Source organism: Leuresthes tenuis, unplaced genomic scaffold, assembly GCF_036924035.1.
Source record: "Leuresthes tenuis unplaced genomic scaffold, fLeuTen1.0.hap1 SCAF_11, whole genome shotgun sequence".
NCBI lineage: Eukaryota > Metazoa > Chordata > Actinopteri > Atheriniformes > Atherinopsidae > Leuresthes > Leuresthes tenuis.
The window spans coordinates 34,267,373-34,292,223 of NW_027325365.1; the positions used below are offsets into that span (position 1 = coordinate 34,267,373).

The window sequence follows — 24,851 nt, forward strand, 5'->3', positions numbered from 1 at the left end:
GCGAGTGACTTTGTAACTTTCTATCATAATTACATCCTCCTCCTCTATCTTGCAAATCATTGGAAAAAGAAAGTGAGAAAGTGAATTTAGGGTCACGGGGGAAGCTATCCTGGACAGGTCGCCAGTCCAACACAGGGCTACATCGAGAAAAAAACGAGACTCACAATCATGCACGCTCACACCCACTCCTAGGGATAATTTAGAGTCTCCAATTAACCTAACATCAGAGAGAACTCACGCATACATGGGGAGAACATGCAAAATCACACAGAAAGGCTGCAGCCAATGGCTTCAAACCTGGAACCCTCTTGGTGTGAGGTGACGGTGCTAAACACCACACCATCGTGCAGCCCTCACATTCAACAGTGTTTCACATTCTATGAATTCAAATTAAACTTTTACTTAAATGTTTACTCAATATATGTTACACTGGATAGCAATGACATAAAAAGTATGGATGTATCCATCCAACCATCATTTTCTATTTCCATCCATCCATTTTCTATGCCTGCTTAATATACCTTCTTAAGGTCAGGGTGGTGGGGAGTATGGATGAAGGTAAAGAGAAATATGTTTTGGGTGATCTAATAAATGAAAAACCTGAAAATATGTGATAAAAATTATCCTGCTGCTCATTAAATTTACATTTTTGATTATTTCAACATTTTTAATACCATGAGACCAACCAGTCTTCTTCAAATAATCTCGTCTGGACACAAAACAGTCTGTATTTGATTTGATTTGTGGTCAACTTCATATAGATTGTGACACAGGGCCTCGTTCATACATTAAATGAATACATTTTAAAACATTTGTTAAACACATAACGGATTTAGCTGTGGAGACATTACCAAGGGAAACAAATATGCCCAAAACAGGGCAGAACAATTCTTGCTTTCAATAAACGATAAAAAAACAGAGCACACATTCCTTTGTATTCCTCTGTTTATTGTTGGCTTATTGGTGTGTTCGTAAAGTGTGAGAAACAAATATGTGTATACTGGATTACAAGTATATTTTGTACAACACTATTCTCATTTGACCATTTTCTCTTTCTTTATAAAGTAATCCTTAAAGTAACACTAGAGAATTTGGCTTATTTTTGCTCTTTGGCTGTCCCTACAGTTTTAGAATGTAACACCACTGTCATAAAAACAAATCTCCATGTAAGCCCAGCAAATGCACAGACATACACATGAATTTGTTGTCATGTTGAAGAGGCCACACAGACACCAAGTTCACAAAACATTCAATCGACCGTGACGTAAAACTGAGAGATACAGGGCTAGAACACAAATGAATGAACTAATTCATTAATGTATCTTAGTCCCAGGGTGCTCAAAGGCAGTTTCAGGCCCAGGAATGCTTATATGAAATGTCAATGTACTTCAAAGCCACTCAAACGTATAATTTTAAGGTTCACAAACTTCTCGAGTGTTGCTTTAAAGCGTTGGTTATCATAACACGTAATAACCATGAATTCCTTACATTTAATTTTTAAACATGATATATATTAATACCCAAAAGTGGGAAAACAATAATGTCAAACAATGACAACAAAAATTTTTCCATCTGCTAAGGCTGTTCCGCATCTCTTTGTTTCCCACAGAGGAAAAAACACCCAAGTCTATTTCATGAGTAGTTAAACTAGAGTTAAACTCTATTTTAGATGGTGAAACCAAGCAAAAAATAGGACACCATGAGAACAGGTAGATACTGATAGAATTATATGGAGATAGCTTTAATTTCTAAAGAGTACTATAAACCCTTCTCACACATGATAGAAACTACTTGATGGTCAGAGTCAGAAAAGTGTAACAAACCAAACTCAAAGCCAAAATAAAAATGAATGAAAGTATATATATATTATGGCATGCCGTTCAGGAAATTAATCTTTGAATATATGGAATGAACCTTGAATATATTGAATGAACCTTGAATATATTGAATGAAACTCTGAATATATGGAATGAAACTCTGAATATATTGAATGAAACTCTGAATATATGGAATGAAACTCTGAATATATTGAATGAAACTCTGAATGTATGGAATGAAACTTGACTGACGTCAGACTTCACGGAAGTGCCAGCGGCCATCTTGTCTAAGGTGTGGCTACTGTGGCGAAAAGCGAATGACAATGAGTCAGTCCGCTCGGAATTTCGTAGGAGGAATATTAAAGTATGAGGACATCATTAACACACTGGCGAATGCATGTACGGGCCAAAATCCTCCCGATAACCCTGCCAGTTCTTCTAACGTAGAAGTCGTGGCAGACTTACGACAACAGGCCAGGCAGCTGTTTATCAGGCCAACCTCAGCATGCCTTCAACCTCTCAGGAGTGCCCCAAAACGGCAATGCAGGCTGAATATTTAGTTAAGTAACGAACGTATATGATGATCCGTGACACAATGTCCACTTTGGGCACGATGCATTTGTCTGTCCGCAATCTGCTGTGAGTAACGTCAACAAAGCTGTGTCGCGGATCATCAAATACGTTCAATACTAAACTAAATATTCAGCCTACATTGGTCTATGAATATGGGTGATTCTTATTGTATCTAAACAATATATTAAGAGCTTCTCTTTCAGTTCACGAAATCCCTGTAGCCGCAGCAGCTTCTCCAGTGCCGGAGAAGTGCCGCGTCAGAGCGCAGTGTCATTACGCACGGCCATTCACTGTGTTTCACCTTTATTAAATCAACTGAAAACTTTATCAAGCTAACCATAGAGACCTCTACACACAACAGACTGTTCTGTTAGTAGTTCTGCTTTTGTTTTTTAAGGAGAAGCCGTGTTACCAGGGCTCATTATATTACATCAGGGCCCTCGTGTTGTTTTAAATAAAGCCTATCTATTCCAACATCTTGTGTGTTGGGCCCTTTCTTGTTTACGGGTGGAGATTGCACACAGGGACTGTTTTGGGGCACTCCTGAGAGGTTGAAGGCATGCTGACGTTGGCCTGATAAACAGCTGCCTGGCCTATTGTCGTAAGTCTGCCATGACTTCTTCGTTAGAAGAACGGGCAGGGTTATCGGGAGGATTTTGGCCCTTACATGCATTCGCCAGTGTGTTAATGATGTCCTCATACTTTAATATTCCTCCTACGAAACTCCGAGCGGACTGACTCATTGTCATTCGCTTTTCGCCACAGTATCCACACCTTAGACAAGATGGCCGCTGGCACTTCCGTGAAGTCTGACGTCAGTCAAGTTTCATTCAATATATTCAGAGTTTCATTCCATATATTCAAAGGTTCATTCCATATATTCAAGGTTCATTCAATATATTCAGAGTTTCATTCAATATATTCAAAGGTTCATTCCATATATTCAAGGTTCATTCAATATATTCAGAGTTTCATTCAATATATTCAAGGTTCATTCAATATATTCAGAGTTTCATTCCATATATTCAAGGTTCATTCAATATATTCAAGGTTCATTCAATATATTCAAGGTTCATTCAATATATTCAGTTTCATTCCATATATTCAGAGTTTCATTCCAAATATTCAAGGTTCATTCAATATATTCAAAGTTTCATTCCATATATTCAAAGATTAATTTCCTGAACGGCATGCCATAATATATATATATATATATATTATATGTCTTGCACACATTTTTTTCTTTTGTTTTTTCTATAAAAGACAAAGTACATTGCAACAGAGACACTTGACCACACAAAAAGAATAGAAAACTCTACAACAGTGGTACTGCATTTTGAAATGCATAAATATTCTATAAAATTTGGCATCTCACTCTGTGAGTACAATGCCTAAAGGGCTGTTTCTCTGAAAGGCTCTCACTTGAATTTGACTTTCATTTTTTTGTATGCAGTCCTCGTATTTTCCAGTGCTGTAAAGAGTTGTATTTCTACACCATCCCTGTTGGTTCTCTTCTTTTGGTTTCCCAGTCCTGCTGAGAAAATGGATCCTCCCATTAAAGCTATTCATTTACCTGCATTCCTCCATCCATCCTCCGTTTCCGACTCTCACTTTCTCCCAACAGTGCTTCTAAAACCAGGTAGTGTTCTAAGCAGTTCCCTAAGGGGATGGTTTTTCGTGTCATTAATTGCTGTGTTTGGATGTTTGCTTGGTAAGGAAAGATGAGGGCAAGGAAGGACATGTATTTTTTTATAGCTAATTGACAAGGAGCAACTGTGCAAAGTCATGCAATCTGGGGTATGTTAACCTGAAAGGAACAAGTAAACCCTTTTCCTTGCTGCATGCAAAAATAACAAAAACCTTGGTTAGATTTGTATGTGACATTTAAGTGTTTGAGTAAATATACACAGTGGTGATGGTGGTGGTGGCACTGGGATTGAGGGTGGGAATGTGGTGAGTTAAAAGGTTGACAGAAAGCAAAACAACATTTAAATGGGCTCATTCACACAGAATTAGAGATTTAACACGTACAAAAAGGGGGTTGGGAGTTTCACATCCCTCAATTCACTCCAGAGATATTATATGTGTTAGGGGTGAGTATAGCATGTCTATAGTATATAGTACGGTAATGCCATTTAGGACAACAAAAGTAAGAAGCTGAGCTTAAACAGGCTGGAGTCTAACCTCTGACCCTGTCAGTCCTTTATCACCAAACTGCCTCACCTTCTCACTTTATCCGGCCCCAACTTAACCCTAAATCCAGACCTTGGCCTTTAAAGGCAGGAGATTCGCTTTATATCACTGGCTGACTTGACCAGATTAGAGAGTTTTAGCCTTTTTGTATTAGAACTATCTCTCTCTCTACTATTCTGAAGGAGCTAGATATCTCAAAAGTGGTGAATCTGTCCATAGGACCACTATACGACATACATTGAGCAGCTGTAGCTCAGGAGGAAGAGCAGTTGTCTGCCAATCGGAGGGTCTGTGGTTCGACTTCCCGCTTCTCCAGACCACATGATGAAGTGTCCTTGGACAAGAAACTGAACCCCACATTGCCTACCGATGCGTCCGTTGGTGTGAATGTCTGTGATAGAGAAAAAAGGACTGTATGAGTGTGTTTGTAAATAAGTGACTGTGGCTTGCAGAGTAAAAACGCTTTGAATGGTCAGCTGGACAAGAAAAGCGAATATATAAGTACAGTTCATTCAGCATTTAAATTTAGAAGAGCTGGGCTTTATAGAAGACTGGCAAGAAAACAACCAATGCTTACATCAGTCTTCAAGAGATTTGAGACTGAGGTTAATTTTCCAGCAGGACAATAACAATAGCATAAGGCTAAAAGAACACTCGGGAGTTTTAAGGTAAAACATTCAAACATGTTGGACCTCAATCCAAGTGAGAATATTTAGTACAATCAAAACATTTTTGTACAACAGTAGAACCCATCCAACTTCAACGAGCTGTAGCTTTGAACAATGAGAAAAAATATTCCATTGGTTAGATGTGCCACAGTCATAAAGAAATACCCTAAGAGACTTGGAGCTGTAACTGTTGCAAAAGTTTGCCTACAAAGTACTGATATTGGGGTGAATGATTATGCACATTGAAGTTTTCTGGATTTTATTTCTTGTTTGCTTCACAATGACAAATGTAAAAATTTAAATAAAACAATTTTTCATCTTTAAAGTAGTTTCTGCAGTGTTCATATAAAAAGTAAACTTTTAAGATTATTCTGAAGCATGGACTAGAAATGGATTGCTTTCATAAGGTATTTAGTACTATTATAATATAGCCTAAAATAAGCTTTCTCTTCTGAGAGAACACAGTTCTTAGTGGACCATACTTCATAGAATCAAGGTCATGGAAAGCAGCAAGCATTCTTTTACATCATTTATTGGTCTAGCTAATTAGGGGGGGACATTTTGGGAAGAGAACTTTTAATTAATTAATGTTGAAAATGCTGAAAATTACTGCTGCTGACAGGGGGTTAAAACAGGCACTGCGGCAATGTACAACGTAAAGAAAATGTCTTCTTTGAAAAGTAAAGTATCTAGAAGAATAATGAAGCAAGAAAAGGATTATATTATCAAGCATAATATGAGCTCTTCAAGCAAAGCATATATGGTAAAAAAAAAATAATGCACTGCCCCCTCAGTATTATTCATAGATTTTAATTTATTATTTCCCTAAGATGGTGCTAATGTATTCTTATCAATAAACAACCTTAAGTCAGAACAACTGTACTTATGTCTAATGTTCATAGTTCTTCCTAAATATCTCCTTGCCTTACAACTGCTCAATCACCTCACTGTTGTAATTACCTTAATCGATCTTCATAATCTATATATCACATTTAGTTTTTCTTAACCTCTTGTCATAGCCTGATATAGCCAAATTCTTATTTCAGCTATTTAGCCATATATTTTTAGAAGATTACAATGGTTGTTGTCTGTCATGTTTTGCATTTTTTGTCATGCTCTGTGTTCTGTTTCTGTGTCATCTTTAGATCTGGCATGTTCTCACCTTTTTCCTCAGTTCCCTCCTCTGGTGATCAGTTCCACTCCCTTCACCTGTGTTCATTGTCATCAGCTGCACTCATTCACCAATCACCCTCCCTAGTATTTAGTCTCCCGGTTGTCATTCACTCATTGTGAGATCCTCACCTTTCACTTAAGTTGTATATTCAGGTTTGTCCTTGTTACTGGCGTTTCATGTCAGGTTTTTTGTTATCATTGTTATTTTTTCATAGTCATAGTCAGGTTTTTTTTGTCAGTTTAGGTTTTGCAACGCCTTTTGTTATAGTTTCTTAAAATAAATCAATTTTTTTTTCATTTATAATCTGCATTCAGGTCCTCTCTCCTCACCTCCACGCCACACTTGGTGACAATTGTAAAATGAACAGTTGGTGGCCTACTAGCTTATTAATCAAGTGACTCAGTCAGTCATAAAAACAAGAAGCAAAGAAAGACCATTGCAAAATACACAATTATCAAAAGGGGGGGGTTTACATTCTGAGAGTCCATCTGGCTGTGCTGAGTGATTGCCATTGATTATAATTATAAATTAAAGGATATTTTTTCTTTGTGGCATTTGAACAGACTTCAGATAAATTATTTAGTTGATTAACCTTTTTCTGTTCAGAATAATCCAAAAAATTGTTTTATTTGATCCTCAGCTCTAACACAATGACATTCTCCTCAGAAACAAGATGTTAAGCTTGCCGCTTGCTGCTCCATTTCTTCACGGATTTAAAAATAGTCATTACAGTGTGAGAGTCAGTGTCTCATGTTGCAGAGGCCATAATGTGACAAATCTTTCTGATTGCTAACATATTGACTGACCTCAATCAGAGCCTTCCAATGCCGCAGTACTGTGGGTATGCTTGGTTTGTATGTTTGTCTGAGTGTGTGTGTAGAAAAGAATTGAAACAATAGGTGAGGAGGGATAAGATCAACACACTCAGAACTCTTTCACATATGCCTTTTCAAGTTGGGACTAATGCACACTTGTTGCACATTGTGTCATTTGTGTCCAGATGCAAAATGGGAGGTCATAGTTGATCTGCTGCTGAAGCCCCTCTGAGCTGGCAAGGGAAGTAGTAACACAAGTCAAAAAAGGCTGGTCTTGTGTATGCTTACATAGCAGATTTCTCTACTCTAACAAATAGCGGTATCGTTGGGTTGACGTTTGTAAGAACAGAGCTATGTGTCGCTGAACAAACTCAGTTTGGCATGTGTGAATTACAAGTAGAAACTATGGCAGGTTAACGAAGATGTCTTTTTTCTCCTATAAGGTGCAATGATGTGTGAAAAAGATTAGAGGTAATGGAAATGCAGAGAAATAGGCAGGAGTTATTTATACACTGACAAAAAATCTGAAAGAACAAAGGTCAAAGCTGTTTTCTTACAATAACCAGTCTGGGGAAAAAATCCAATTTAAAGTATTTTAGATATTTAAAGATATTCTACTCAATTTGATTATTATATTAGAGAGTAAGAATTTAGACTGGAGCAAAACAGGATACCCACTTAAATAAGCTGGGTTATAAAATGCTCTGGAGCTAGGCAGAAATACTTCCAACTCTTTCCCTGTTGGGATCTGTTGTGTTGGCTGAGGAGAGGGTTTTGGAGAAGGTGGTAGTGGTTTTGATGGTGGTGGAGGTGTTGCTGACAGAGGCATCTTTTTAATAGAGGTAGAGAATGGCCTAGCAGCTGTTTGAGCTGTGGTTTAGAATACCTCTGTGTCTGGGATGGAGTCCATGCCAGGCACGTGGAGATTGCTGCGGTAGTCTAGACCCTGATGCCCATCAGAAGGCACAAAGCTTGGCATCCAGCAACGATCAGAGTGACCCAGAGCCTTACACTCCTCTGTGCAGTTAGAGAACAGATCAGCATCTGCAGATGGGGGGGAGATAATGGGGTTAGGTTAACAATCCCACAATATACTTTATATATGCAAAAACACAAATGCATTTAAACATATGTGATCTATTTCTGCAAGTCTTTCATTAGATGCATTTATGAAACATATTTTTCATGTCACGGATTTCTGTGTTATCACTGCTGAGATTAAAAAATTAAGATAAAAATGTGTGGAATTTATATTAAAAGTCAAAATAGATACAATGCCATTGCAAACAATCTACCAATGCTCAATTTATCCTGAAACGTGAATAAAACCACAAACTCAGAAGCTCTGGATAACCAGCCTGGCTATGCCCTGGGCCTTCACTCTTACTCCCTTTTTATAAGCTTGTCTGACTGCAGGTACAAGTGGACCAGTCTGGGCAGTTATTATTTGAGTTTTTAATTATTAAATTCTAAGTGACAAAAACTACCCTTTAGTCAAAGAGTGAAGGAGGAAAGCGTTAGAAAGAAGTTAGTTGGGGAATGAAAGCCTCAAGTTTCTGTTTTCATTACTTTCATTGCCCCATATGGCTTCTTTTTTTTTGGTTTGTTTGTTTTTGCCGTCTGTTTTCTGAAGCCAAAATCACCTTGCTGTGTGTATTTGAGTCACTGTTTTGGGGATAAATTTGAACTGTCCAGCTAGTGCTATCTGATACTAATCCCTCTGTACCTAATACAGACTGATTAGACTAAGACTGCTTTCATCCCAGTAAGCAGATTGTGTGTTTTCTTCTGCATATCTGTATCTGTTAGTAAAGGGGGGAATCTACTTTGTTAGAGAATTATTTTGGCATAATATAGTAAACAGCCTGGAAAAGTACCCAAATTCACAAAAAGTACACAATCAAAAGAAAATATTTCAAGAGCAAATGTTGACGGACTCTGTTGCTTCAATGACAGTATCATCATTCAGAATCCTCCCGTTTTCTGTGCTGCCTGCTGAAGTCCTTTCTCCCCGACTTCTGATCCATGCGCCTCTCACAGAAACTGAAAATTGTTTCCCACATAATAGACCTATGGGTCTTTATACACTCAGAACTATCAAATACACTATTCAGTGCGACACCAAGACTGCTGTCTTTACATTTTTACAAGTGTGTTCAAACTCTATAACTCAGATAAAAGAAACTGAAATGACACTGTCTTCCTCTCTCACTGGCCCTGTCTGAACCCAGCTTGGTTCTTTGTGCTGTTTTTTGTCTGTAACACTGTGAATAGGTTTCATAAGAACATTACTCTTTCCGGATGACAACTTAATAAAACTGTATAGGGATTTTGGTGCACTGACATATAATCTTTTTGTTTTGCTGCTATGAAAAAAAGAAAAAAGAACCACACAAAAACAAAACACATAGGCTAGTAGCAGAAGAAGCAACACATCTTAACTGAGCTAAAGCTAATAAATTAGTTTAACTTTTCTGACACAGCAGCTATCTAATGTGTTCAATTTGTAAAAGTCCAGGGCATTATGAAAAAAAAAACAGAAACTAGAAAATATTTTTCAACTAGAAATTCTTCTGTGGTTGCCTTTCATGGCAGTGTGTATTTCACAATAAACAAAATAACAGAATGGCACCCACCTAAAATACATTTAAAAAAGAAATTTACTTAAAAATTAACTATTTGGGATAAGTTGATGTACAGCAGTGTTTCTTCCACCATCATATTAGGAGGACGCCCTGCCTGCCTAACAGCATCCCCGACGCCCTTGAAGGTCAAGTTAATTTTATTTTCTATATAGCATCAGATCACAACAAGTAAGTAGGTTACCTTTCCTAAAGAACAGGTCAATACCATGTTCTTTTATCAAACACACCAAAAAGTCTTAAGTTATTGATCTTATTTACATGATGGCATGTAATTTCTGTCTTTACATGGTTACGTGTTTATAATTCTCCTCTGCTCTCTGTATCGCGGACGGTGGAGTTCGATGTGGACACACAAACACAGACACGTGTGCGCACATACAGGTGAGTATACTCCCACCAGCGGACAGAGAGCACATGTTGGAAAAATATGTAGCTTTAACCACCTGAAAAGCAGACAAAAAAATCTGCATGTTTTAAACGCTCCAAGGGCGGTGAAGATGGCAACACTTGCTCTCCTGCAAGTAGTGGCGGGAGTAGCTCTTCTCTCCAGGTCCAAGTACAAAAAAAGAGTTCAAGTGCTTGCCCTTGACAAGTAGCAAAAGTCCAGTCACCACTGGATGACAGGTTTTGACCCAGCTTGGCTGTCAGAGGGAAAATACTCACCCTGGCTGTAACAAGACTGATCTTCGTAAGTAAGTAGGTTGGTAAGAAAGTGAGTTAGTGAGTAAGTACATTACATACAGACATTAGAGACAGACAGACACTGCTATATTACAGCTCTTGCTTTCACCTACAACTACTAAACCAAAGGGATCAATATTACCTTGCAGTTTCCTCATTTCATGTGTATGGTTGCATTGTTTCCTGCATCTTTCTGGTCAATGGCAGATCACATACATTTGTTCAGGTAGATGTACAGGACATTACGGACTGTAATAGTAATGTGGATTGTTTTTGGTATGCAGGTACCTAGTTTTTTGGCAAGACATGACCTGACATTTCGATAAAAAACTCAGCGATGGAAGATCTGAACGTAATTAGTTGTAATGTGTGTGGCTTGAACAGCTCCACAAAAGAAACACGGCGCCTCCAATTTTTACATCATAATAATGCACATGTTACATTAATTCAAGAATCCCATCTAAAACAAGAGGATGTCCATCGCTTTTAAAATAGGCGATTCAAAGTTGTGGCTTTTTCTTGCACAAGTACTAAGACCATGGGTGTTTTAATATTAGTTAAAAGATCCGCCCACAAAACAGTACTGGGAAAGCCACAAGTGGCTGGTACACTTATGTTGTCATAAGCGCCTTTAGTACGAAGGTTCTTTTGGCGTCTTTCTACTTTTTTCTGCTTCCTGCTTCGGAAGAGTGCAGACACGTCTCTGCTTCCTCCTGCTGCTTACTGCTTAATTTGCTTTTAAATGATTCTATTTCTCTCCACAAGTCTTGGATATAATTCTATTATTTTTCTTTTAAGTGAACCAAGACTTTTTAAATATTTTTTTATAATTTTTATTCTTTTTACAACTTATCTGACGAGCCAGCAACTCCGTGTGCGTGGCCTACACACAGTGTCCGGGCACCTAGCACTCAGATAAAGCTAAATAGCCTGGAAAGGTGCTAACCATTAGGCTAACTAGCAACAAGATGCCTCCCTTCTCCACAGATGACTACTACAGCCTCCTGCAGAAGATTGCAGTACTGGAGACGAAAATTCATCACTTAGAAGTAAATGTGGAGGTAAATGGACTATGTGGAAATGAAACAACCTTGCCATTGATTCAAAACAGCGGAGATGAGCAAGCTAACACACAGCTAAGGAGCACAGATAACACAACCAAGAAAGTAGACTGTGTGCATTATAATAAATCAGCGAATAATAATCCTCCCTGGAACTGTCTCGGTGCAAAACCAAAGAGTAAATCATGTCTCCTGAAAGTGGGAGGACGAGAAACCGACTGGCCTTCACTTCCTACGAGGCAGATGAGCTCTTCTACCCCTGTACATGGGAGGAAACAAGACTGGACATCTGTGAATGGGAAGGTTAACAACAAACCTCCAAAACAACCGAGTGTGAAACTGCAGAACAGATTTGCTCCACTAACGAAGGACTCTGGATCTCTATTGGATGACCATCCATCCCAAAGCAGCAAGGCAAGGACTGAAAACCAGTTGGAAAATAAAAGGCCACAGGGAAAGCTAAAGGCTGGGCCTCAAACTCTGATTGTGGGTGACTCTGCCGTAAATGATGTACAAAGGATCTGCGGTAAGAACACTAAAGGCCTCTGCTTTCCTAGGGATATGGTGAACGATCTGAAGGAGAGAATTCTTGGAATTGCAGATGAATATCCAACTGTGACAAACATCGTTCTACATACAGGGTCAAACGATGTATCCAAGCAACAATCTGAGGTTCTGAAACGGGACTTCATTGGATTATTAAACACAGTGAGCTCGCTGAATGCAGCTGTATTCATCAGTGGACCTGTACCACCCGTAAGAAGAGGAGAGGAAAGATTCAGCAGGTTGCTGGCACTGAATAAATGGCTTTTATTGGCATGTGCTGACCACTGAGTGCATTTTATTAATAATTTAAAAAATTTTTGGGAACAAGTCAGGGGTGAAACTGTTCACCTCCAACATATTTTATTTCCTACTTCATCTGCCCCCCCACTGCCCCCCACCCGAGATGAACTTTGGAAAGGAGAGACATCAGAGGCAAGAAGAGGGGTCTGTATTTGCCCCCAACCCTCTCAACAGCACTAATGACCAGGACCAGGACCTTCCCCAGCCCCCCAAACCCCTGACAGGTCATTGTGCTCCTCACCCTCCCTTTCTCCCTCCTCCTCCCCTCACCTGAAATTCACTGAGGAGATGATGGAGCGGGTCAATGCTGGGCTTAGATCTACCCCCCAGCCCATTGTCCCCCATAAACCCCCCACCAGAGCGACCAAAGGTTCCCCGCTGAGCGACGGAGCCCAGCCCCACCCCCTCCTGTCCCTTCACGCTGCCACCATGTACTGTCTCCGCAGTCTGATGTGTGATGTGTGGAGGGTCCAGGCTGTGTGGATTCTGACAGTCGTGACTTTTCCCAGGACAAGCTGGGACCCTATTTATTAGAAGATTTTAAAATTTCTGTACTTTTAGGTGACAGAAGGAGTCATGCATTTAAACATATGTGATCCAGTCAAAACACAGAGAGTTGCACTCAAAAAGATCTTTAAATAAAGTAAACATACCTTGTGTGCCACAGACTGCTCCCAAACACGAGGGGGCAAACAATATCTCTAAAACACTTAAGTTGGCTTTATTAAATGTTAGGTCTTTAGCTGGGAAAACATTCTTAATTAATGATTTTACCACTGAGTACACCCTGGATTTTATGTTTTTAACTGAAACTTGGTTGGAACAAAATAACAGTGCTGCTGTTCTCATTGAGTCAACCCCTCCTGGTTACAGTTTTATCAGTGAGGCCAGAGTGAGCAGGAGAGGAGGAGGGGTCGCAGTCTTATTCAATTAATCATTTCAATGTAAGCAGTTATCTCCTGGAAGTTTTCAGTCCTTTGAATATATGGCTATACAGCTGAAGGCCTCACCCAGAGTCCTGTTTCTGAATGTTTACAGGCCCCCTAAATACTGTGCAGATTTTTCTGAAGACCTCAGTGAACTGCCGTCTATGATCTGTGTTGATTTTGACTGTATAATTATTGTTGGTGATTTTAACATCCATATGGACAACCCTCAGGACAGAGGGACTAAAGACCTGAGTAACACTCTGGACAACTTTGGGCTGACTCAGCATGTAACAGAGCCCACGCACAATAGGGGGCACACTCTAGACTTAGTGATCTCAAAGGGTCTGAGCATTTAAAAGATTACTGTGTCTGATGTGGGCCTGTCTGACCATTCCTGTGTTTTCTTTGAGAGTACGATTTCAGTGCACACAAATGTCTCAACAGCAGTGATCTCAAAACAGTGTATAACTGAAAACAGTAGTGAGATCTTTAACCAGGTCTTCTCTTTAACACCTGCCCTGTCCGGGGGTTCAGTCAGTGAGCTCGTCAGTAGTTTCCATACTAAAATGTTAAATGTTATGGATACTATTGCTCCCATTAAGGTGAAGGTTATCTCTGGAAGGAAGAAGTCTCCATGGCGAAATTCCACACTGGTGAAAAATGGGAAAAGAGAGTGTCGGAAAGCTGAGCGCAGATGGAGAAAAACAAATCTCCAGGTTCATTATGACATCTATAAAGAGAAACTTCACTCTTATAATTTATAACTGAGGAATGCAAGGAAATCCTACTTCTCTGACATCATCACCAAAAACCGTCATAATGCTTGGGCCTTATTTTCTACAGTTGACAGGCTAACAAACCCTCCTGTGTCAGTGGCAACTGAACTCCATTCCACCATGGCCTGCAATGACTTTGCCAAATTCTTCATAGACAAAGTCCAATATATTAGACAAGCAGTCGGTACATCAGCAGCAGGTTCAGCATATGTACCGTGTCCACAGAAAACCGGTTTAAGCACCATGACACTGTTTCAACCCATTTACAGTAAAGACCTGGAGGACATCTTACGTCACCTGAACTCCTCCTCTTGCTGTTTAGACATCCTGCCAACAGGTTTTTTCAAAGGGGAACAACTACAGGCCCATCTCAAATCTCCCATTTTTAAGTAAGATCATTGAAAAAGCGGTTTTTCAACAGCTTAATTACTTTTTAACAAAAAATAACTGCTATGATACCTTCCAGTCAGGCTTTAGACAGCACCACAGCACTGAGACTGCTCTGACCAAAGTGTTTAATGACATATGTCTGAATACAGACAGTGGAAAAATGTCAGTCTTAGTTTTACTGGATCTCAGTGCTGCCTTTGATACAGCTGACCAAAATATATTACTCAGACGACTGGAGAACTGGGTGGGTCTTTCCGGAACTGTACTAAACTGGTTTAAAACATACTTAGAGAACAGGAAGTACTTTGTGTCAATAGGTAACTTTACATCTGAGCAGACAAGAATCACATGTGGAGTTCCCCAAGGTTCCATCCTGGGACCTCTTCTGTTTAACATCTACATGTTCCCACTGGCACAGATTATAAAAAACAACCAAATAAACTACCATAGCTATGCAGATGACACACAGATATATATTACAATCTCACCAGGAGACCGAGGGCCTGTACAGGCCCTTGGTAAATGCATTGAGGACATTAATGACTGGATGTGCCACAACTTCCTCCAGCTAAACAAAAACAAAACTGAGGTAATTGTCTTTGGAGCCAAAGATAAACGATTGAAAATCACCACAGAGTTTCAATCTATAAATGTAAAAACTACCAACCAGGCCAGAAATCTGGGTGTAGTGATGGACTCAGACCTAAATTTGGACAAACACATTAAGGCAATAACAAAGTCAGCCTACTATCACCTTACGAATATATCAAGGCTAAAAGATCTGATGTCTCAGCAGGACCTGGAAAAACTAGTCCATGCATTCATCTTTAGTAGGCTTGATTATTGTAACAGCATCTTTATAGGTCTACGTAAAAAGTCAGTTAGACAACTGCAGCTCATCCAGAACTCAGCTGCTCAAGTCCTCACTAAGACCAAAAAAAGTGGAGCACATCAATCTAACTCTGAAGTCTTTACACTGGCTGCCTGTCCATCAGAGGATAGACTTTAAAGTTCTAATGCTGGTCTATAAAGCTCTGAATGGTCAAAGACCAAAATACATCAGTGACCTCCTGACCCACTATGAACCTTCCAGACCCCTCAGTTCATCTGGATCCGTTTTTTTATCAGTTCCCAGAGTCAGAACCAGACATGGAGAAGCTGCATTCAGCTTCTATGCTCCACATGTCTGGAACAAACTCTCAGAAAGCCTCAGATCAGCTGAAACACTCAGTGTATTTAAGTCCAGGTTGAAGACACATCTATTTTCAGCTGCATTTGAATAAGCTTGAGTTTCAGAACGGAATCATATTTTAACTATTGATTTTATCTTTCATATATGTAATCTTTTCTGATTTTATCTATTGTTCTTATTTCTTTCTTTTGTTTAAATTTTAAATCATGCTTTTTATTTCTTCTGTTTTAATGTCTCTGTAAAGCACGCTGAATCACCTTGTCGTTGAATTGTGCTATACAAATAAACTTAACTTGCCTCCAAACGCTGCTTTCTTTTCACGACTGCCATCTGTATATAGGTTGGGATTTTAAATGCAACAGTTAACCCTTTGTCTCTAACTACTCTACAGGAGGGTTATGTGGCCCTTGAAAATGAGCAAGATCCCCTTATCAACTGCAAGTAAGATGGATGGAAAAGCCAACTCATTCATCCGAAAGTGGTTGAGGCTCCCACGGTGCCTCTCTGAAACCGGCCTCTTTGGGAAGAACACACTGCAGCTACCATTGCAGTCCATGTTTGGGCTACATGCAAGAGAAGACCAGGCTGGTTCTCAAGCTGAGGGAGTCCAAAGACCAGTCCGTAAGGAACACAAACGCCAAGGTTCCTACCGGCTAGAAGTGGAATGCCCAGACTGAGCTCAACCAAGCTGTCAGTCGATTGCAACACCAAGAGGTCGTTGGCAGAGTCCAGGCAGGAAGAGCAGGGCTGGGATGGGGAGAGGTGCCATGTTTCTGGTCCAAGGTCAATCATAAAGAGAGGAAGGAGATGGTGGTGGTAGAGGTGACGAGGATGGAGGAAGAGCGCTAGAAGATCAAAGCTATGACGCAAGGCGGACAAGGAAGCTGGACATCCTGACAGTTGACAGTTGTCAACTGTAACATCAGTTGGTCAGACCCGTGAAAGATTACACAGGCAAGACTCAGCTTCCTCATTCGCTCAACCTACGACAGGCTTCCCTGTCCTCGGAACCTTCACAAATGTTTTGGGAGTGAAGAATGCTGCTCACTCTGCAGTGCCCCCAAATGCAAGCCTCAAGCACATCCTGTCAGGCTGTAAGATCGCACTCTCTCAGGGATGCTACAGATGGTGCCATGACCAAGTCCTGAAAAAGCTAGCCGAGGTGCTGGAGGGTTGTCGACCGGGCAACAAATGGAATTCTGCCAGAATTATGTCTTGCACTTTAGGAAGTTGTTGGCACACTGATACTTGATTCTATTAAATTTGCTATTAAAGAAGGATCTTTCTACAGGGACCAGAAAATGTCTATTATTGTCAAGGCCTCAGGACACAAGTGCAGGGTCGGTTTCAAGGCAAAAGTGTTTATTTATAAACAACAGGTTGAGGATCTCCACACAGAGCAAAGCAAAAGGGCTGTGAAACTCCCGAAGCACTCTCCTCAATAACTATGGCTAAGGGAGGTACTATAAAACTTAACTCTTAACTATAAGCTCACCTTTAATTGCGGTGCAAAGATCTCTAAAACAAAACACAAAATCGCTCCACTAGTGTAGGAACTATGAAACATTCATTAAAAACCGAAACGCAACGCTCCTCTAACAGAGGTGTCTATAAAACAATTAACAAGAACTGAAAACCACTCCTTAAATTTTTAAACCTAGACCTTATTTCTGGCATGAAATACGTTTATCTATTCACAGAGAACAGTTTGGCGAAAGTCGGCGTCCTTCGGAAGCTATTTAGAAAACACGTGATCGGCGTATATCCATATAAAGGAGTGACAGGGACAGGGACGATGCAGCATCTAAATAAGGCATTATCTGTCTTTATTTCACCAATACTTTAAGAAGAATGAATGAACAAACGTGTACTATAGCTCTGTTAGCTCATAGGTGTCACAGTTTAGTCATCCAACCATCAGTAATTTTCCATTGATCCTGCTTCTGCCCCACTCAGCCTGTCAGCCACACACACCTCATCAGTTCACTCCATTCACCTGTGCACACAGCTGCCTCTCATCACATGCAATCAGCCCAGCATATAGTCACCAGCTCCACAATTAGTCCTTTGCCAGATTGTTCTTTGCCATGCATGTCTTTCCAGCGTTCTCCTGCCAGCTTTACCGGTACCGACCTCGCCTGTCCCTGATTCCCTGCTTCGTCTGCCTCCTGGTAATTCGACCCAGCCTTCTGTCCCTGACCAAGAACTTTGCCTCTCCTCTCCTCTCCTGATTCCGGTTTGCTGGTTTCTAAACCGTTTGTCTGTCTGCCAGAGTCTCAGTAAAGCCTTGAACTTTTTACCACTGTCTTCTGACTCCTTTGTACTGCAATTGGGTCCATACACCACCTGTTACAATAGGTGCTGTTATGAGGCTACTTGTGGCTATTGGTAACGGAGGGATTTCTACACAGGCACTCTACTGGGACGACTCTACTGGGATGTCCCTTGTGCCGTGCTCTGCCAGGACAGATGATGTAAGAGGAGGGGCTGCCCTGCATTTCCTGGTAGATGGTGGTCGCTGGAGTCCTGTCTGGGATACAGACATCCTTTGGAGACCTTGGGTTATGTGAAGTGAGGGGGGAGGGCTGGGTATTGTTTGCCTCGCTGTTGTGTCCTTCAGCCTTATCTGTATAGTCATGTTTGGGTTTGCCGTCCCAACAGCAAGACGTAAGTGCAAAAAAAAAAAAAGACCCTTTGGATTGTTCCAGCTTTAGACCCATTTCTTTAATCTGTGCTGAAATATTTATTATTTGTTAAAATATTTACAAAGGTACTGGTTGCAAGACATAACCCTTTATTGCCAAACTTGATCATCATGACCAAACAGGTTTTATTAAAGGGTGGATGGCAGTGCATAATTCAAGGAGGTTACTCCATATCACTAATCTAGCTGATGCCTCTCACGACTCCACCACAGTCAAGTGAGAACTCACTTGACACAGAAAAGGCAATTGATCGCTTCGAACTTGCAGTTCGTTTTTGAACACCACAGATTTGGGCCAACATTCATTGAAATGGTTAATGGTCTCTATTGCTCTCCCACTGCCTCAGTACAAACTGGGTTTGCAAACTTCCCCCTTTTGAACAGCACTGAGGTATAAGGCAGAGCTGTCCCCTCTTCCCCCAATTTTTTGCTCTACCTTTAAAACCCCTTGCACAGGCTGTGAGACAAAACTAGACTATTTCACCAATCACACCACTAGACGCCTCATCATATTTTGCTATATGCCAATGACATCTCACTCTATTTGTCCAATATTAATCAAACAGTTCCTCATGTCTTGCAGTTAATTGATAAATTTCACAATCTATCTAGCTGTAAGGGAAAGTGGTCCAAATTTGCACTGATGCTAATCAGTCATATAAAAGACTATATCTCACTATCCCCATTTATTCCAATGGTGACTTCCTTTGTTTATCCAAGTATTAATATAAGTGACTCCCTGTCAACTATTCTACCAGATAACTACACTGAGCACATACAAAAAGTAACTGCAGACCCCAAAAGATGAAGCTCTCTATGCAAGCTAGTTACCATTCTAAAAAAATCCTTTCTTATGCTACCCATTCAACCGTCTACGAAATGTTTTGACAATACACATTTACAATTTTCTAAGTTCATCTGGGCTGGCAAATGGGCTAGGATCCGTCTGTCTACACTACAACGACCCAAAGAAAATAATGGACTAACTGTCTCCGATTTAAAAATAAATTTCCTTCCTTCCCAGATCAGATCTATACAGGTCTGGATGAAGCAAGGATCACAGGTCTCATGGCAATTTTCTTTTTGACATTTTCAGAAAAAATGTATGTTCTCTTGGTACATTTAACAGTCTATCAAATCAGAAAGATAAAAACATTTCAGCTAGAACTGTTAAAACCACAGTATGTCTACACACCCAGAAATCTGAATAAAGAGCAATCTAAATGAAAGTCAAGTTACAGAGTATAGTATCTGCACTCCACCTCAACACAGAATGTAGAACACAGAAAATTCTGTCAGCATATCTTGCACTAAAGTCACATATAAGCAGTGACGTGCGGTGAGGTTCATGGCTGGTGAAGCACTGACTCCATCAGAATCAGATTTACAAATATATGAATTCAACAGAGTAGATTTTTCAGTGAATAAGATAAGTCTCCAAATGTCTAGCTAGCCTGTCATCTTTCTCAACAAAAGCATATAGGAGCTCAACATAAATGGACATGTACTTGTACAGTGCTTTTCTAGTCTAACTGACCACTCAAAGCGCTTCACTACATGCCGCATTCACCCCACTCACACACACTCATACAGCACGTCTTAAGATTCATAACTACGTGCTTTCTAAGCATTCATACACACATTCATACCCCAGTGATACACTGGGAGGCAACGTGGGATTCAGTGTCTTGCCCAAGGACGCTTCGACATGTAGCCCGGGGAAGCCAGAGTCGAGCCACCGACCTTCCGATTGGGCCTTGGTTTGGCTGATGAGACATGATGACAGGCTCAATCTATAGACTACCCACATCAAACACTGAATGAAGACATAAAACCAGCATTCATAACTCAACAGGCCCTATTGTATGAGCTTAGGCAAAAAAGTAAAAAGTGAAAAAAGAAAAAGAGAAATAGCAACAATGTGCAATTGAAGAGTAATAGCATGTGTGGTTGTTTGTCTCGTTTGTCTCTGTGTGGCCCTGTGATGGACTGGCGACCTGTCCAGGGTGCACCCCACCTCTCACCCAATGACCGCTGGGATAGGCTCCAGCCCTCCCGCAAACCGACTGATGGATTAAGCCGGTATAGAAAATGGATGGATGGATTACAAAATCATACACCAGTGTAACTAGATGCCTAAAAATTGATTGCTGTAAACAATGAAATGCCTCAGATGATGATAACTACAGCTGTGCATTATAGCAGCCCTAATTAAAACAAGCTTTAATTTTCTAACTGGAGGGACAGGATTCTGCATAGTAAGGGCATGCACATTAGCAAATTCTACTAAAGCTCAATAGAAACCTGAGAGCCGTTGATATACCCACTCAGTGTTCAGCTTAAAGAATTCAAATGTGCTTGTTGAGAAAACAAGGTTATTCATATACAGTCAGTCTTACCAGAAGACTGGCCACGATTTATGGCATCCTGGTCACTGTCTCCCTGCTCGCTGTCTCCGTGGCCACTATCTTTGGAGCTGACCAGATCTGTCTCTTGAAAAGCTGAACTGAAAACATAACAATCAATCAAAAACCACCCTCACTATTTTCATACTGCAATTCATCGTTCCGATTTCATGTCCTCATCATCAGTATTATCACAATATTTACTGTTACTATATAATGGACTCCATTGAGTAAAAGGATATGAGCTGTATTCCAAGAGGGCATGACAAGGTAGAGAGAGGAGAAGCTGCAGTGAGAATCTGTCTCTGTATTTACCTGTTGACACGTCTTGGCTTATCAACCAGGTAACGTTTGGTCTGAAAGAGAAGGCGGTTATTCAGTGTGTCACAAAATAACCTCATATAACATTATTAGGACAAAAAAGTTTAACAGAAAGATAATGCTGTGACCATTGCATCAGAAATTATGCAAGGCACACAGTCGCATGCAGACATTAGCAATAAATTAATGTTAAATTACATATGTCAGTCAAATCTGATGAGGATTATGTGTTTAATTTAGAGTAATTTTCATCAAGGTGGGAGGGAGCGAAGAAAACATGCAACTAAGACTCAAGACAAAATAGTGCATCATCAGGCTGCCACAGTTCTGTAATACATCATCATAGTGAGTAACATCTTGACCACTAGACTTAATGCAAATGTTAATCTCCTGGAAGACTTGGTCACACACACACATAGCTACTCCCACAGCTACAAGCAGCCTCTTAGCCAATACATAATATTTATTAGTTTCAATGACCAGAAGCACAATATAAACATGCAGTCATTGCTTTTTCAGGGCCAACTCTTCCCATAGGCAATAAGAAGCAACATGTGTTTAACCAATCCTCTAATCAACCTGAAATGTGTCAGAATTCACTATCATAAAGTGTATACGCACTCGTGAACAACAAGCTGGCATACTATTGAACTGAGGGAAAAAAACTGAGTAAAGAAATGGCTCCTGTATGACTCACATAGATACATACATACACACACACACACATATATATATATATATATTTAAGCATGAGATGGTCTCTTACCTCATTTGATAAAATGCTGCCATTTGATATGATGTCAGGCGTGTTTGTGTACCCTGACACTATGGCCCCACATGGGGTATGATCGGTGTTTGTGCTCCTTGATGGACTACACGGCTTTAGGAACATGAGGTCAGTTTTGGCAGATTCAGGTGTCAGACAAACCTGGTAGCAATAGTTCTGGTTTTGGTGGTGGACACTGAAGCTGCCCAACTCCTCCACAGGAACTTGAGCCATACCACCACCACTAATATTAACAGCGCTTTGCACCAGCATGATGTCTGACTTATTGAACTTTTTTCTGTGAGATCGGCTCTGTCGTGAGCAGCAGGAGCTACAGCCAAGACAGCATTCGCTTGTCAGGCAGGTGTAAAGGTTCAGCTTTTTGTCCTTCATGCAGCGCACAGCCAGAACAATCATGACAATGAGGAAGATAAAGGAGACAGAGCCAAGGGCAATGATAAGAATGAGGGTGAGATCCAAGGTATCATCTTTGACATTTCTGGTGCCCACTTTGTCCCCGCCACCCTGGCTGTCAGCCAGGCTATCCACCAGCATCACAAGTACACTGGCACTAGATGACAGTGGTGGCTGGCCGTGGTCTCTCACCTCAATCAGTAGCTCATACAACTGATGGGGATCTCGCTTAGCTGATACCCGCCTTGCCGTCCTGAGTTCACCTGTCCTCCAGTCCATCCTGAATATGCCATTCTCATTACCCCTCTGGATGCTGTAGGACAAGCGAGCATTCTCGCTATCATCTGCATCCATGGCCACAATACGGGACACCAGGTAGCCTGGTTCAGCTGAGCGGGGAAGGGGCTCCCTAGCTGTTCCATTCTTTCCCAGAGGACCAAGCACTAGGGGGCAGTTGTCATTCTGGTCCACAATTACAACTTTGACTGTGGCATTTGAGGAGAGCTTTGGGGTGCCTGCATCTTTGGCCTGCACCATGAATGTGAAATCCTTCAGTTGCTCATAATCAAAGGACCTGAGTGCATAAAGATATCCTGTTTCCTCATTAATTGACACATAAGTTTTCACTGACATGCCCTGAATGTCACATTCTACTATGGAGTAGCTGATCAGTGAATTTAGTCCAATGTCATGATCCAGAGCCGTTACAGCATGTATGTATGCCCCTGGCACATTATTCTCTGTCACATACACATCATATGTCGACTGTGTAAATGTGGGGGTGTTGTCGTTCTCATCTGACACCTGGACTTGTATGGACTTATTAGTGGCAAGGGAAGGTGTTCCTTTATCCTGCGCGACCACAGTGACAGAGTAGGAGCCAGTCTGCTCGCGGTTAAGTAGCCCGTCAGTCACCAAGGTGAAATAATTTTTGAAGGAGGACTTCAATTTGAACGGGACATCGCCGATGATTTCCACACGGATCTGGCCGTTCTTCCCTGCGTCCAGATCCGTCACACTCAACAATGCGATGACAGTACCAGGAGCTGCTTTTTCACTCAGTGACTCAGACACGGTGCTGAAAGTGATTTCAGGTGCATTGTCGTTCATGTCGGCGACTTTGACTAGCACTTTACAGTGTGCAGGCACGGCGTTTGGTCCAAGATCCTTCGCCTGGACGAAGATTTGATACAAGCTGCTCTCCTCGAAATCTACCTCCCCATGCACCTCGATACGCCCGGTGCGCGAATCGATGCAAAACAGGTCTTTTACGCGGTTGGAGATGTGGTTACTGAAGGAATAAATTATTTCCCCGTTAAGTCCCTCGTCTAAGTCGGTGGCATTTAGCTCTATGACCACCGTTCCCACTGGAATGTTCTCCGAGAGGCTCACTGTGTAGACGGACTGGTCAAACACAGGAACGTTGTCATTAGAGTCTAACACTCTGACCACAAGCAGCGCTGTGCCAGTACGAGGGGGTTGACCGCCGTCCATCGCTGTTAACACGTACCTGTGTACCGCCTGTTGCTCCCTGTCCAACGGCTTCTCTAAGACGAGCTCCGCGAACTTGTTTCCGTCCGTTTGGATCTGTACGTCCAGATAAAAGTAGTTATTAGTTGTTATATCATACGTGCGTAAAGCGTTAGAGCCCACGTCCGGGTCAAAGGCACTCTCCAAGGGGAAACGGGTGCCTGGAGAGGCGCTTTCTGAGATCTCAACAGTGATGTCTGTCTCTGGAAAACTGGGCGGGTTGTCATTAATGTCCACCACCTCGATTTCAATCCGAAACAGCTCCAATGGGTTCTCCAGGAACACCTCCACATTGAGCTGGCAGTTAGTGCTCTGCTTACAGATTTGCTCCCTGTCGATTTTCTCATTTACAAACAGGACGCCATTCTCAAGGTTCACCTCCAGATACGGTGTCCGAGAGCTTGGGACTATTTGAAAGCGACGGGACGCCAGCTTATTCAGGTCCAGTCCCAGGTCTTCAGCGATATTACCTACCAAAGTGCCATGGTCTGCTTCCTCCAAGAGAGAGTAACGTATTTGAGTAAGTGCTTCGTCCGTAATGACCAGGATAATCAAAAGCACAATCATCGCTGTACAAGTGTACCGGGAAAAAATAAATGAATAAATAATTTTGAAAAAAAAAATATATATATATATATGCGTATATATATGTATATAAGAATAAAATAAATACTACTACTACTAATAATAATAATAATAATAATGATAATAATAATTACAATAAAAACAAGATAACAAGTCTTATTATTCTCTACTAATAAAAAAATGCCAATATCCATCACCCATTTCAGCCTGGGGGTAAATGTCTCTCAAATGCGTAAGCTCTCCAATGTTATGGGATGCGTTCCAGACAAATCTGTCCGATTGAAGCAGATACATTTTGGTTCTAAATGAGTTTAAATGATTGCAGAAGCTTTTTTCTCTTCTAGCTCCGTTGTCTTGCTTTTCATA

At 40.9% G+C, this 24,851-nt stretch overlaps 1 protein-coding gene across 1 annotated transcript; it reads right to left on the reverse strand.

Annotated features, from left to right (window-relative positions):
• Positions 1-3,061: 3,061 nt before the first annotated feature.
• Positions 3,062-24,470, reverse strand: LOC140318451 (protocadherin-10-like). The gene is made up of 5 exons (XM_072396274.1): positions 21,957-24,470; positions 21,185-21,225; positions 20,864-20,970; positions 8,127-8,284; positions 3,062-4,974 (listed from the first exon to the last, which is right to left on the reverse strand). Exons 1-5 carry the CDS (start codon positions 24,465-24,467, stop codon positions 4,837-4,839), a joined length of 2,955 nt encoding a protein of 984 aa, XP_072252375.1. The 5' UTR covers positions 24,468-24,470; the 3' UTR covers positions 3,062-4,836.
• Between the last annotated feature and the right edge of the window lie 381 nt (positions 24,471-24,851).